This window comes from Cnephaeus nilssonii (assembly GCF_951640355.1).
Source record: "Cnephaeus nilssonii genome assembly, chromosome: 4".
Taxonomy (NCBI): domain Eukaryota; kingdom Metazoa; phylum Chordata; class Mammalia; order Chiroptera; family Vespertilionidae; genus Cnephaeus; species Cnephaeus nilssonii.
Genome location: NC_137075.1, coordinates 92,862,218 through 92,877,881, shown reverse-complemented (window position 1 = coordinate 92,877,881; position 15,664 = coordinate 92,862,218). Strand labels below are relative to the sequence as shown.

At 40.9% G+C, this 15,664-nt stretch overlaps 1 protein-coding gene and 1 pseudogene across 2 annotated transcripts in view; one reads left to right on the top strand and one right to left on the bottom strand.

Moving 5' to 3' along the window:
• Nucleotides 1-6,993: 6,993 nt before the first annotated feature.
• LOC307097500 (small ribosomal subunit protein eS27-like) lies at nt 6,994-8,754 on the bottom strand (annotated as a pseudogene). The gene has a single exon. The product of its transcript is annotated as a small ribosomal subunit protein eS27-like (transcript).
• Nucleotides 8,755-8,963: 209 nt separating this feature from the next.
• Nucleotides 8,964-15,664, top strand: part of GTF2A1 (general transcription factor IIA subunit 1) — a 52,237-nt gene continuing 45,536 nt past the window's right edge. Inside the window, exons 1-2 of the mRNA XM_079768178.1 lie at nt 8,964-9,434; nt 12,742-12,843. Of these exons, the coding sequence (XP_079624304.1) occupies nt 9,405-9,434; nt 12,742-12,843 (132 nt within the window). The 5' untranslated portion in view covers nt 8,964-9,404. The remainder of the gene's footprint in view (nt 9,435-12,741; nt 12,844-15,664) is intronic.

Sequence of the window (15,664 nt, the reverse complement as noted above, 5' to 3'; positions counted from 1 at the left end):
CGGTCTTTAAAACCCCCTGCCCAGGGTATGCTTTCCTGAATAATAAATTTAATTAAGTAAATAAATTTAAAGATCAAAAGTAAGCTAAGTTAATACAGTTAGAATTTCTTTCCCACTTTGTTAAAAGGACAAGGATTTTCCTCTTGCTTTCCAGATACAAGGAGACTTGTTTTTTAAAGCAATTTGTTGAAGTATATATTTTTCTCCCTACCTTATCCTTCCAAAATTTGGCAATTCTTAATAAGTGAGTAATGGAAATGCATTTCTTTGTGTAACCGGACAATCAATGGGTCTGTGCTGTCTGTCACTACTTGAGCCAATTAAGCAGAGATAGGGTTAAATCATATATGAGCCTTTATTCCAATACTGCCAGTATAGGAGAGCAGCAGGTCATCCACAAATATCTGCTCTGCAGCCCCCCCATGAGCCAGCTGTTTATATAGGGTAAGATAAAGATTACATGGGGAAGTAGGGATTACAGGCATGGGGAAGTAGGAGGCTGGGGTGGGACTCCATTGTTTGGGCAATAAGGTTTTAATCTTCCCAAGATAATAGGCAGGCCTTGAATGAGAATGGTTCCAAAGGTCCAAGGTTGACTCCCAGGTCCTGGGGGCATACAACTCCTAGTCAGGTCAGAATGTCCTTTCTTTAAGCTAGTCCCCAATATTCTATTTTTGCCTCTAACATTTGCATGAATAAGACCAGTTTCCAATTGTGGTTTTATTAACCAAGACCTTGACTGGAATGTCATGTTTAAGAGAGACATACCTGGACTCTGGATGTCACCAGAAAATTTGAAGGAATGAAAACTGACTTTGAAGCCAATAAGAGCTCCTTGGAGAAAGCCTGGTACCTTGCTGGGGTCACATGGTTCAGTCTTTCCAGATAAGGAAGGAATGAAGGTTGCTTTCCTGAGAGATGATAGGAAACCTCAAGACATTTTTGGAACCTCAAGAATTTGAGGAATTCACCCAAGTCTACAGGTATTGGTTGAGCATCATCCCATGCACCAAAAGGTCACCGGTTCAATTCCCAGTCAGAGCACATGCCCAGGTTTTGGGTTTGGTTCCTGGTTGGAGTGCATGTGGACGGCAACCAATCAATGTTTTTCTCTCACATTGATGTTTCTCTCTCTGTGTGTCCCTGTCTCTCTCTCTCTCCCTCCCTCCTTTCTCTCTCTCAAGTCATTTTTTAGAAAAGTAGGTAATATTATTGCCATTTTACAGATGAAGCAACTTGTTCAGGGTCAAAGCAAAAACAGGCATCATGGTTTATCTGATTCCAAAGCTCACACTCTTGGGTGCTTGCTATACCACTATATCTATCAATATACATTGCCTCTTCTAATTTATTGTGCAATGACATTGGCACAGGCCCAATTTAATTTATTTTTCTATCTATATAATGGGAGTTATACCACTGACACATTGGGTAAAATAACACTACCAGGCCTTCTTGGGAATACTAGCCTTCCCGATGTTCTACCCTTAAAATTTTCTTGTTTTATGAAAGTTTTTGCAATATAATCATAAAGCTAGACAGAAATGTTTTTATTATAGGGAATCTTGCTAGAAAATGGCTGTTCTTGCCAAATTCAATAATTGAGTGCTATTTGGAATGGGAAATAGATTATTTTCAACTGATGTAGAAACAGAGAAACCGGTTACTTAAATTATTTAATAAATGCATTTTGATGATACTTTTATGAAGGCAATTATATTTAACCAGGGCAAAGTCTTGATTTCACCTCTCAATTTTGTATATGCTATAGAGCTTCTTCTTGCAAATGAAGTTTAACACATTACATAATTAATATATATTTGACAAACTTAGGGAGCACATAATTTGATTCAAAACTTTATATTCTCCTGGATTGATAGCTTCTTGTTTCTAAGATAGGTGGAAAAGCCCTTGAACTTGTACCTCTAAAATTTCACAAATAGCAATTAGATTTTGGGCAAGTCCCTGCTTAAACTGAGTCTCAGTTTTCTATCCACAATAAAGGCATAATATTGCTTATCTCATTTGACTGTTACAAGCTTCAAAGGAGATACCATGTCATTAGAGCTTTAAAGTAAATCTATTATTGTTGCTATTGTTTCTCAACTTTGCAGGTAATACAAAATGGCTAATTCCTCAGAAAAATTTCCATTTTTTCCTATTTAAATATCCATTTTTATTGCCTACTGGCTCTCTCATTACTTTGAAGAACCATCCTACAACATTCCAGTGTTTTGTTCTCAAGAAGGTATTTGAATTGCACTCCTTGATTTTCTCACAACAATCTTTGTTTAAACAAAGACTAGCCTTTGGTATTTATGCAAACTCCTTATTTTCAGTCTGGTCTGGAATCTATAATAATTTTTCTACTCCCTCACTTTTTATAATCTCTACTATTTCTACTACCAGAGGAAGTTATGTTATGAGAAGAAATAAAATTTGTTCATTTAGCCCTGGCTGGTATGACTAGTTGGATGGGTGTTATCCCATGCATCAAAAGGTTGCCAGTTTGATTTCTGGTCAGGGCACATGCCCGGGTTTCAGGCTCCATCTCTGGTAGGAGGTAGCCGATCAATGTTTCACTTTCACATCCATGTTCCCCTCTCCCTTTCCCTTCCTCTCTCTCTCAAAATCAACAAAAATATCTTTGAAAAATTGGCTCATCTAGTTCTAGTTTCGGTAATAATTCTCTAAGATGTAGTTTGTAGATTAACCACAGATATAGTTTACCTTCTATGATGTATTTATTAGAAAGTTGCCTATGTAGAATTATCTGTTGTATCAGAAACCTCAATCAAGGTAAAGTAACATGAGTAAGAAGATAAAGTTGGCAAGTAAATCAAAAGATAATTTGACCACTAGAAGAACATTTTAATAATATTCTGAGCCAGTCTGAGCCAGTACTTTAATTTTCACCATTTTAAACTGGTGAAAATCACAGCTGTTCAATTTGTAAATCAAGATAAGGCATATGTAGTTGAAAGCCAAGAATCCAAGAAAGAGGAAACCCATGTAATTAAACACCGCGTTTAATATTAATTACATTTATAACACTACCAGGCCTTCTTGGGAATACTAACTCTCTTTCGACTAGAAGACAAGCTGTGTGGATAAAGAACCATTATTGATTGTAAAATAAGACTTCATTGGGTTTACTCTTAATTTTTTTTAGAATATTTAATTTAATTCAATAACTTTAATTTCATCAAATAGCCAGTAAGTGTTGAAATTTAATTATCTCATAATTGTCATCTTTATTTTGAAGTTTGAATTAGGATCCAAATAAGTTTCCCACATAGATTGACAGGTCTCTTAAGTGTCTTTTGATCTCTAGATTCTCTCTCCCTACATTTATTAGTTGAAGAAATTGGATCATTTGTCCTACCACTTCCCAGGGTCTGGATTTTGTTGATTGCATTCTTGATATGTAGCTTACCATGTTCCTGCATCCTCTGTATTTTTTGTAAGTTGTTAGTTGGATCTAGAAGTTTGATCACATTCAGGATTTATATTTTTGGGTGGTGGGGTAGGGGTAAGACTAGCTTATGGGTAATAGCCTGGTCTTCATCAGGAAGCACATAATATCTGTTTGTTTCCTTTTCTGTGATGTTGGCAGATGTTGGTGCTTAAAGCCTCCATCTCTTAATTCATCAGAGGTTGCAAAATGTTGATATTCTTTCATTCCTTATTCACTTATTTAAAAATATATATATATATACATATTTTAAAAATAATACATATTTTTATTGATTTCAGAGAGGAAGGGAGAGGGAAGGATAGAAAACATCAATGATGAGAGAGAATCATTGATCAGCTGCCTCCTGCACACCTTATTCACTAATTAGCTGCCATACTTTTTCCAAGAGAAACTTCCTCTCATCTACTGTATTAATTTCCTGAGAGTGTTGTAATAACCACAAACTTCAAGACTTAAAAACAACAGAAATTTATCTCACAGTTCTGGTGGCCAGAGGTCCAAAATTAAGGGGTTCGCAGGGGAGAATCTGTTCTTTTTTGAACTTCTGGTGGCTGCTGGCATTCCTTGTGGTGGCATCGCTCTAATTTCTACCACTCTGGATACATTTCCTCTTCCTCTTCTGTTTGTTCACCTCTGTGTGTCCCTAATAAGGACAACTTGTCATTGGATTTAGGGCCTACCAGTGTATATTCCAGTATGAGCTCATCACAAAATCCTTAACTACCAGAGACCCACATAAGGTAATATTCACAGGTTCAGGGGATTAGCACATGGACATATATTTTGGGGGTCATCATTCAACTCACTACATCTACTATTTGGTACTTGGTGGTTCAGTTCATGTAGGAAAGGCGGCATACATGCTTGATTATTTTTCTTTATTTACCAAGCTTCAAAATAATGAGTTATTTCCTTAATGTCCTCCAATAGCGATCAATTTGAATTTTCATGTTTTGTTTTCTAGCTGCATTATAAGTAATATTTGATTTGGGTTCAACTTGCTGCAAGTACCCTCCTATTGATATTCAAAAGTGTCTTATCTTGCTCGGCTGGTATTCTCAGTGGTTTAGTGTCAACCAATGAACCAGGAGGTCACAGTTCAATTCCCAGTCAGGGCACATGCCTGGGTTGTAGCCTTGATCCCCAGTGTGGGGTGTGCAGAAGGCAGCCAATCAATGATTCTATCTTATCATTGATGTTTCTCTCTCCCTCTCCCTCTCTGAAATCAATAAAAACTTCTATTTCTTAAAAATCCTAAAATATTCTCATAGCTGCCTCAAGAATAGATCTTAATCCTTCACATAGAGAAATGCGTTCATATCTGTAGGTAGATTTTCTTCTTTCTTAGCATTGTGGCTTAGTCATTTGGACAATAAACATTAAATGTTTGGATATATAAGGGTTGGTGTTTCTTTTGTTTATAGTATATTAAAATTTATGCATTGATTTCCTCCCTTCTTTTGTTTGGCAGTTACCCAGTGTTTAGGCAGAATATTAATATTAAGAGAAAGAAGTAACTTTTTAATCTACCAAATGAAAATATTTTGAAGAAAATAAAAGAATTCATCACAAAGAGAGCACTATTATGTATTTATCTGTTTAAGTATATGACTGTTACAAAGCATGAATTCACAAACTGAAAATCCAGTATAAATGTTTCATATGGACCAAGGACTTGCTAAAATTAGAAGGGTTAGTCAAGCTTTTGGGCAGAGAGAAGAAAAAGTTCAAATAAAAAGTATTTAAATATGATTCTCAATTCAGTCTTACATGGGAGTTTTCTATTCACAAATCCTCAATTTTCTGAATTAAAGGGCTGTAGCCTCCAAATTACTTAGATCCACTATTTTGGTGCAAGGTCAGAAAATGTCTTTTTCTGAAACTAAACTGACTGGCACACATATTTTGATTGAAAACATATTATCGTTAAATGAGGATTGAAAACAATGAATGGGAATAGAATCCATGATGGTTACTTAGATGCCAGGCATACTGGGGAAGAGATCTGGGAAAATATTAATCAAGCACTTAAGCAATGTTGCAATTTACAGTGTGTGGAGAGGCCAACTCAGACAGGGCCTTGAGGGAGTCTAAAGGTCTTCAGGAGGCCAGCACTGGGTTTTCTGCCTTTTTAATTCAATAACTATATTCCGTTATTTCTTAGGTCAGACTCATCAGAGCATACCTGTGTCATCAATCCCTGCAGGAGTAATGTTGTGGAGAGTAAATCTCATAAATTCTTCCCTTATCCTGTCTGTAGCAGTCTATTTTTTTTTTTTTTTAGCAGTCTTACTCTTAACTGATGGTAAAACACTTGATAATTTAGTTAAGAATACCAAGTGGTACAGTTAACGGAGGGGAGAGGGCATTGTCTCCTTCAGCTGCTAGTGGGAATAGGCTTCTTGCACTATCCTGAGAAAAGGAATTTTCTGAAACTCACACGTGAGGATAAGATATGGTAGAAAGCTTTATTTCTGTGGAATTACATCCCTGGGTTTCCAAAAGTCCCATTTCCCTTGGGTCAGTCATAGAAGTGTAGCTGGGGTTTCAGTAGAGCTAAAGTCAGAGCCAGTGTCCAGAGTTCCTTCCCATGTTGGAGCCAGGTCCAATCCAGCATCAGGCTAGCTTAGCTTTTGTTTCCTGCTGCAGTCCATTAGTCCATTGCATGTGGGGTCCACATGGCTACGGGCCATACAGAAGAACTTAAGGAGCCAGGAATCCCAAAAGTCACCAGCCAAGTGCATAAGTGCAACAAGAAAGAGAATTCCTTTCTTTGTTTAGAGGATTATGTATTCCCAAATTTTTGCAGGCTTGCAGTGGCCATGCCCATTCTGGCCAACTATCTCTGTCCCTAGGTGTGACAGACAAGCAAATACCTTCCCTATGTTACCTCAACTTTACTGGGCATGTGTCTGTTTCCCTTTGTTGGATCCCTCCCCCCAGAGATTAACAGGGAATAGGCTGATGGTTTCCTGGGGAGTACAAAATTCTTGGTGAAACTGCCCAGAAGACATTCCTATGTCTGGCCTTCCCTCTTTGTTCCTTTCTTATTAATAACTAGCTAATTACATTGGAATGAGTATGGAAGAAAAAAAAGTGGAAGGTGAGGGATTCCATGTGCAAATGGTTGGTAGAATGTACAGGGTGTCCCAAAAAAACATACACTGAGTGGCCAGATAATTATGATCTCTGAACGCAAAATAATCTGGCCACTCAGTATATATATATTAGAGGCCGGATGTGTGAATTCGTGCATGGGTGGGATCCAGCCAGCCTGGACATGGGCGATTGGCCGGCCTGCCTGCTGGTTGAACTCCTGGTCGAGGGGACAATTTGCATGTTAGCCTTTTATTACATAGGATATACACTGAGTGGCCAGATTATTATGCGTTCAGAGATCCTAATAATCTGGCCACTCATTGTATACATACCACTTAAACAGATGATAGCTCAATTTTGAAAATGAAATATATTTTAATAAACCACTGCCTTTATAATTATTCAAAGTGTGTATATACATTTTTGGGGACATCCTATATATAAGGAAGTAATAAGAAGTCCTTTTAAAATGCCGCAGTGAAATTGACTAGGGATGGTGTAACTTTCCAGGCTGATGGTCAGCTGATATTAACCGAATTACAAATGTTGACAGACTCATAATTCTATATCTCAAGAACACTATGATTTGCTGTGCATTTTTAAAAATCCAAAATGTACTTATGGGGATGGTTCCTCACTCATCTTGATTCGAGGTGCTTTTAGCGCTGCTTCCTTCTGAGGGAGCATCCGTCTGCAAGCATTGCTTTTCCTCCTGTTGGCCGACAGGACAGTGGAGCAACTAACATATAAAACTACTGTTTGTGCATGGCTAAAGACTGTGGTAATTTTATAACATCCTGGACATTTCATATCCATGAAGTAGGAATTGGGGCTCTGCACCAGGTGCTGCTTATTTCCTCTTCTCTTCTGGAGAGGGCTGAGGGAGATCCCTAGCGAGCGGCATGTTGATCCGAGGAGGTCCTTACAGAGGAAAGGCTCCTGTGCATTTTTTAAAAAGTGCTCCCAGTGTCCCCAAACAGGCAGCCATGCAGGGAACTGCGAAGCAACTGAATGTTAAGAGTTGAATGGAGGATCATATGGCCTTAAAAGGAACCCCAAGGTTAACAGATATTCTTTATACCTATTCACAAACCTATCCACAGCTTCCTATTTTCTGAGCATTACTGGCCTCTACTTTCTCTAATCACTTCCTTCATGTCCTGGCAGGTTGCATCTGTTTCTCTCTCTAGTAGGATGTCTGGTATTCTTCAAATCTGGTTTCAGCGGCATAAAACTTTGACATTTTCTTGCGCTTTACCCTTTGAGGATAAACTCCCTCACTCGTCCAGACTACATTCCATGTCTCTCGAAATCCCTAAGGGCAAGAAAATTAGGTACTGTGAATTGTGCCTTCTACACAGAGCATTCTCTGTTCTGTGTAAAATGTTGACCTAAAGGTGGGATTTAGCTTCGGCAAAGTAGGTCAGCACCAATTTATAGTCACTTTCTGCCAGCTCTCTCGCAGCGACAGGCCACGTGAGTTGGTGGGTTGGGGCAAGCATTTCAGACATCAGTAGATGCTGGCCTTGTGCAGTCACAGAATTTCGGCAATATATTAAAAAAAAATACAGAGAATTACCCTTCTATCATAATCCCGTAGTGGGAGCTTGGTTTGCTTTCTTGGTATTTCCATCACCGAGAGAAATCCCTTAAAAGCAGAGGCCAGACCTTGGGGAAAACTAAAAACCCAGAGACTTTTTAAGCTGCCCTGGCGGCGACAAACAACTCCAATATTTAATTCTGGAACGTGTGGACAGCGGGCCCACATCAGCGTCCAACGTATTTAGGAACACGTACACAACTTTGTAAGCGCAAGGCTCACGCTGTGCGAGATGCGCAAACGCCGCCTGCCGCCGTAGCGCCGAGTCCGAGCCAGCTCACAGCCTCGGAGATGACTCCGCACTTAAAACTCTGCCCTCCGTCCGAGCGCGCCCGGGCCCGGAAGCTGGGCCACGTGACCAGTAGTCCTGCGCGGCCCTGCCGACCCAGGCAGCCGCCACCGCCCCTTCCACATCCACTCGTTCCTCCACGGCGGGGGGGGGGGGGAGCAGGAACGCCCCACAGGAGGTGGTCCCAGCGGCACTGAACTCGAGTGTCACCAGTATTCACGCTTTTCCCGTGAGCGGTTTGTTTGCAAGCTCCTCAGGGCAAAAGATCTGCCGGAGACTTCCGCCTGGGCGCCGACCACGTGATCACGAGACTTGCGGAGCGAGGATCCCGGCTTCACTCCTCCAGTCCCTGGCTCCGCCCGCCTAGCGCCCTCCACGCGCATGACGACGCGGCTCTCGCGGTGTCTCGCGCTCGGCCCCGCCCCCTGCAGCCCCCGCCCTTTCCGCCCCTCCCTCCCCTCCGCCCTGTCTCTCGGCGGCAGCGGCGGCGGCGGCGGCTCGCGCAGCTCGTTGGCTCACTATATAAAGGGAAGACGCGGGCGGACCGGACGGCTGGAGCTGCAGCCGGTGGCGGCAGCGGCGGCGTGGGGAGCGGCGACCGGTGGTGGTTTCCCTCCTGGGCGCGGGGCGGGCAACGCCCCCCGGACCCCTCGAGGGTCTTGGCTTTTTTTTTTTTTTTTTTTAAAGGGCGATTTTCGAGGTTTTGAGCTTCGGGAGGACTGCCCCCTCCCTCCTCTCACCGCTCCCCTCTACTCCTTCAGGATCCGATTTTGTTTTACCATTTTCCCCCACTCCCCCCGTCTTGCGGTGGCTTGCTTGGGTCACCCTCCGGTGTTTTGGTTTCTTTTTTTTTTTTTTTCCTCCCTCTTTGGTTTTGTTTTTTTTTTTTAGCTTGTTTTCTCGGGGTTGCCCCCCTCTTGTTTGTGTTGTGTGTGGAAATGGCGAACTCGGCAAATACAAACACCGTGGTAAGGACGTGGTTCGGTGGCCGGCGGGGGTTTCGTTCAGGCGGCAGCAACGGCTGGACCGGGCGGGGGTGGGGACGGCGGCGACTGCCGGCCTCGGCTCTTCCCCAGCCGCCCGCGCGGCCGCCGCCGCCGCCGCTTCCCGCCTCCTGCCTCGGGCGGAGCGGGCCGGGGCGCCGGGCGGCGGGCGCGGGGGGGCGCCGAGGGCTCGCGGCGGCGGCGGCGGCGGGAGGGCGGGGGACGCCGGCGGGGCCTGGGGCCGCCGCGGGGCGGTCCCGGCCGGAGGCCGTTGGGCAGGGGCGGACGCGCGGCCCCGGCCCCAGACCCCGGCCGCCGGGAGGGAGGGCGGGAGGGGAGCCGCCGCTTCCCCCCCGAAGTCGGCCGGCCGCGCTGGCGCGAGAAGGGCTCCCCGAGTCGCCTCAAAAACCGGAGCCGCGCCTGGGGAATTGGGCGAGTTCCCGAGCCCACGGCGATCCACTTGAAAGCCGCGGAAGGCTCCTGGCGACTTGGGGCGTTACTTTGGGTGTTTCTGGCGGTCGTGCTTAGGGAGCCTTCACTTGGGGCCATTTTATGTTTTTTTGTGTTTTTTTTTTTTTTTTTTAAAGAAAGGACGAAGGTTGAAAAGCACTTATCTCGGTTCCTTCCGAGTCGGTAAAATGGCGAAGGGGAAGCAAAACCCCCACGGTATCTCCGACTAGCAAAAGCACCAAAAAAAAAGCAAACAAAAACAAAACAAAAACAAAAAAAAAAACCAGCCTACAGTGGTCCAAGTGCCCCCGCTTTCGCCTTGAAATTTGCCTACGTCTCCCCGTTTGTCCCTTTTTGGTTACTTGGCGATCACGTAGGTTTGCAAAAAGCAGTCACATCCATAACCTTTTCAGTCACCAACGCAATGCGATCACTGGTCCACCCCACTCTTTATTTTTATTGTGACAATAAAACACCTTTTCGCCCGGTCCCGAATGCCGCAGACCAGCCCGCGGCCGCCCGACTCCGTACCGTTGGCGACTCGGGTCGATCCATCATGGCTGCGGCCGCTTACCCTGCTTTTCGGTCCCTGAGCCTTGTGGTCCTCCTCCCTTTGGCTGCCCTGTTTATATAGAGCCATTGCCGCTCTCTAATATAGACTCTGCCAGGATGGGAAGGTGCTTTTCAGGCCTACGTCACCGCCTCTCCATTTAAACACCAGATCCGGCTTTAAATAGTGAGAGCTGCTGAGAGCGGGGCTGGGAGGTGCGTGCTCCCTAGGCGAGTGGCAGGCGCGTGCAGAGCTCAGCTCCTTTCTAGCTCCGCTCCTTAGCCTGTCATTTCGCACCCAACGCAGGCCGCTTTCACAGCCCCAAGTTTTTGTTTTAAATGCAGCATCTGGGGTGTGCCGTCTTTGTTAGGAGAAAATAAAGTTGCTGTCCCTTCTTTATATTTTATTAAGAATTTTAGCTCAGATGTCTAATCGCTTTTTTTGTATTAATTAGGGTATATGTGCATATTGTCGGGAATTTTTAAAATTGCTTTTCTTACGTTATCTGTTAGCTGCAGAGGGCTTGCCTTTGTAGTATTTTGTTCATCAAGCAGTCAGGAAATATATTAGAAATATAACTCGTGGTATTGCATTATGTTTTTCTGTAATAAATATAGAAGACATGAAGCTTTCAAAGAAATAGAATTAAGCGCCTAAAGCTTCAAATAAATAGATTAAGTGCTTAAAGGTAGGACTTTATGTCCACAATACATTTATGTCTGGGGAAATTGTGAGTAATGAGAGTGAGGCAGCTTTGTGCAAACTGGATTTAAAAAAATTAAAATTCTAAGTAGATGGTGTTTTATTGCACTGGATATTGATATATGCAATACAGAAATTAATTTATTTTCTAATATTACACTAGTGGACTAACACTTTTGAAACGAATCTTCTTATTAATCATTAGATAATGCACTATGGCCCTTTAAGCTTGGAATATCTGTGTATTGAAAAACAGGACAAACATCCTAAATTACTTTGGATTTCATAAAATGCAGAAACTTTGGCTCAAGTAAAGTTTAGCATTTTGAATAATAATTTGGAAATTACTTATTTCAAATAGTGCCTATGTACTCACATACTTTTATAAATGTAAGTATTTTGAGGGCAATTCTACTGAATTATTCTTTATGCAAATGCTTCATGAAGACTACACATTCCCCTTCAACTATAGTGCTAATGAATCCATTATGTTAAGTTGTGGGTAGCTACTTATGGGTAATCTCTTGAGTAACTACTTTGTAAATGTATTTTGTAATTTTGTAGTTAAATTGTTATGCTTAAGATGCTACTCATAGGCAGGTATGCTTTCCTTTTATATAGAATTAGATGATTAAATAAGGAGGCACTGTAGAGGTGCACAGTTTATACGTGAATAATTTAAAGTTCACAGAGGCATATTTAGCAAAATAAAGAAGCAAGTTAGTGAGTGGAGTAACAAAGACGAGAATCCAGATAAATGAATTGTTTCTTTGGTTGTAATGAAAAGGAAAAAATAGTTCTTAATGGTTGAGGCAAGTTGGATGGGGGAACTCATTATTTGTATTTTTGCTAGGCAGGGGCACATATTCTTAGAGGATTCTCTGTGATTATGGTATTGTTCATAGTGATGATAATGAAACATTTCTGTTTCAGGTTTGCTTACCAGAACAAACCATTGGTTTTATTGAATAGCCAGCAACTTTTCCCTTAAGCAAGATACAGAACACAAATAAAGAGGCCTATTATTGCTGGTATACAAACAGTTTAATGGGATAATCTTAAAAGTACAGACTATGTAAAAAAAACACAACAACCCGGAAGTTAGGTGATTTTAAAATTTGAATAGTCGTTAGGTTCCGATTATATCCAGGCAATAACTATGGTACATAAGGTTCTCAAAAGTCTAAGACTTAGTGACAAAATTATGATATATAATAGGGATCAAACTAAGTAAGGAATAATAGGAACCAGACATTGCAACCCATAAAGCATTGGATCACAATAGTTGTTTTGACTACAACATTGGAAATTGTATGGCCTTGTATGTGTAAGGACCTTTTCTGTATATGAATTGCAGTAAATAGTCTTGAACCTTTTTTTAAATATGCATTCATCAAATAATTCCGTTTAAGGTAAATGACATTTTCTAGGATGGCCATGTCTTTTAACATATCTTCTAAAATAAGTTGGAGATAGTTGAAAAAATTACTATTGTATTACCTTGAATTTGTGACAGTGTGTTACACATTTTAATATGTGAAAAGTTGATAGTTTTATTTTTATTTAAAAAAATTTTTTTTTAATTTAAAGCCTAAATTATACAGATCCGTGATCGAAGATGTTATTAATGATGTGAGAGACATCTTTTTGGATGATGGAGTCGATGAACAAGTTCTGATGGAACTAAAAACCGTGAGTTTGTACTTCCCCCCATTTTAAAAAATTCTCTTCAACCAGAGACTAATCCATAATTTTTCCATAGGATGGACATTTGACTTTGTTGTCAGATGAGAATAAGTGAAGGGTGCTGGTTTTAAATCCCAACTCTACTACCATCATTCTTCCTGTCACCTTAGGCCAGTGGTGGGCAAACAGTGGCTCGCGAGCCACATGCGGCTCTTTGGCCCCTTGAGTGTGGCTCTTCCACAAAATACCACGTGCGGGCGCGCACTACAGTGCGATTGAAACTTCGTGGCCCATGCACAGCAGAAGTCGGTTTTCGGCTCTCAAAAGAAATTTGAATCGTTGTACTGTTGATAATTGGCTCTGTTGACTAATGAGTTTGCTGACCACTGCCTTAGGCAAACTACTTATATTTTAGTGTCCTTATGTGTGAGATCGGAGTTAGTAGTACTTACCCTACAGTTTTGTTTTGAGGATTAAATGTAATAACCATATAAAGCTTAGCACAGTGCCTGGCAAAAGCATTAGCTATTATTAACGGGCAGTTAATCAACATTTATGGTCTAATTATTTGGCATATCTATAAGTTTTTTTTATGGCCTTAATGTACTGTATTCTAAAATGTGTTTATGTTGTGGAGATTGAATAAGTGCTTGAAAAAGAATTTCATGTTCTTGAGTTTGATTCTTTATATTGGCCAAATATGGGCTTATCATATATTTTACTTTGGGAGCTGGTTTTCTGTCTTTTGGATTTCCTTGAATTTAAGCAGAAATATTTAGATATTTTTATTTAGCATTTGTGTTTCCTTGATGGTGTAATGACTCATGAAATTGTGTAATATTTTGCCTTATTGCTCAGGAGAGTGGTTCTCAAAGTATGGTGTCTGGACTCCTTTGGTTTTCCCACAGGCTCTTTCAGGAGTCCAAATATTCGTTTGTCACATTGTGTCACATTGTGTGTAAAAGTTGTGTTCTGTGAAAAGTGATCAGTTCCACTCTCAAGTCAAATGCACATGTTCTTTTCCTTGAGATAATAATTCTATGTGCAACAAAATTTATGCATATTCCCCATATGATGCATTAAAATTAAAAAGGTGTTTGGCCTTTACCAGTTTGGCTCAGTGGATAGAGCGTTGGCCCGTGGACTGAAGGGTCCCGGGTTTGATTCCAGTTAAGGACAGGTATCTTGGTTGCTGGCTCCATCCCCATTAGGAGGCATGCAGGAGGCAGTTGATTGACGATTCTCTGTCATAAATGTTTCTATCTCTATTCCTCTCCCTTCCTCTCTCTAAAAAATCAATAAAAATGTTTTTTTAAAAAGGTGTTTGCTTAAGGTCAAGATGAGATCAGCGTTGATATTAAGAAATGCAAGTATTTGATATTCTATAATGAAATGGGTTAATATTTGGAGTATCTGCTTAATTCACTGAACTCATATTTCCAAATGACCAATGCATGATGTCGCAGAACCAGTTCAAAGTGAAAGATAGCCCTAGCTGGTTTAGCTCAGTGGATAGAGCGTTGGCCTGTGGACCAAAGGGTCCTGGATTTGATTCTGGTCAAGGGCACATACCTTGGTTGCAGGCTCCTCCCTGGCCTGGGACCTGGTCGGGGTTCCTGCAGGAGGCAACTAATTGGTGTGATTCTCTCACATCGATGTTTCTCTCTCTGTCTTTCCCTCTCTCTTCCACTCTCCCTTAAAAAAAAAAAAAAAATCAATGAAAAAATATCCTTGGATGAGGATTAACAAAAAAAACCAAAAAAGTGAAAAAGTAATGGATCTTAATTTAAGAGTATGTCAGGTTCATTGGTATATGTTTTCAGATTCTACATTGCAGCTAATTTTAAAGAAATCATCACTTAAAATACTTTTTCCTTTCCCAAATACCCACCTGTGGGAAGGCAGATTTTATTCATTTACTCAAACCAAAATGACAAAGTGAATGCAGAAGCAGATATGAGACTCCAGCTATTTTTCTTTAAGCCATTTCTCACTAACTTTATTTGGCACAGAATTATTTTCATTAAAAATATGTAATTTATGTTAACGTGTAATGGCTACATTACTTTTAAATGAGTAAACATTAAAAATAATATTTTAAAATTATCACCTGAGGATATGTTTATTGATTTAGAGAGAGAGAGAGAGAGAGAGAGAGAGAGAAGAGGAGGGAAGAGGAGAGTGAAACATCGATGTGAGAAAAATTGATCATTACCTCCCATACAGGCCCTGACCTGGGATGGAACCTGCAGCCTATGTATGTGCTCTGACCAGAAATCAAACCTGCAATCTTTTTGGTGTACAAGGATTATATCCCAACCAATAGAGTTACCTGACCAGGGCTAAGATTTTTTTTAAAAAAAATCTTAGTTATATTTCATAAAAGTTCTTTGAGTTCCTCAGTAATTTTTGAAAGTGGTAATGGATCCTGAGACCAGAACATTTTAAAACTGCTGGCTTAGAAATTGGGCATTGAGCTCATTTAGAGCTATGTACAAATAAGTTAATGAATGCTAAGGAACATTTGTTGTAGTCTTATTTATCTATTCAATGGAAGTGTAGAGGCTATAATTTAGAAACTTATAAGTAGATCTCACCTTTATTATGGCGATGAAATATATCTTAGAGTGTTTAGACAATATATTCTGGGCATGTAGAGTTTTCAATAAGAACCTGCCCATGTGGGGAAGGAAAAATAGATAGGTTTGAGTGAGATGAGATATTTATCTTGAGAGAAATGTAATGGTTACAAAAACTGAAGAGTAGGGATCTAAAAATATAAGTGAAAGAATGCCAACTTTGAGACATGAGTTGGAAGAAGAGCAGT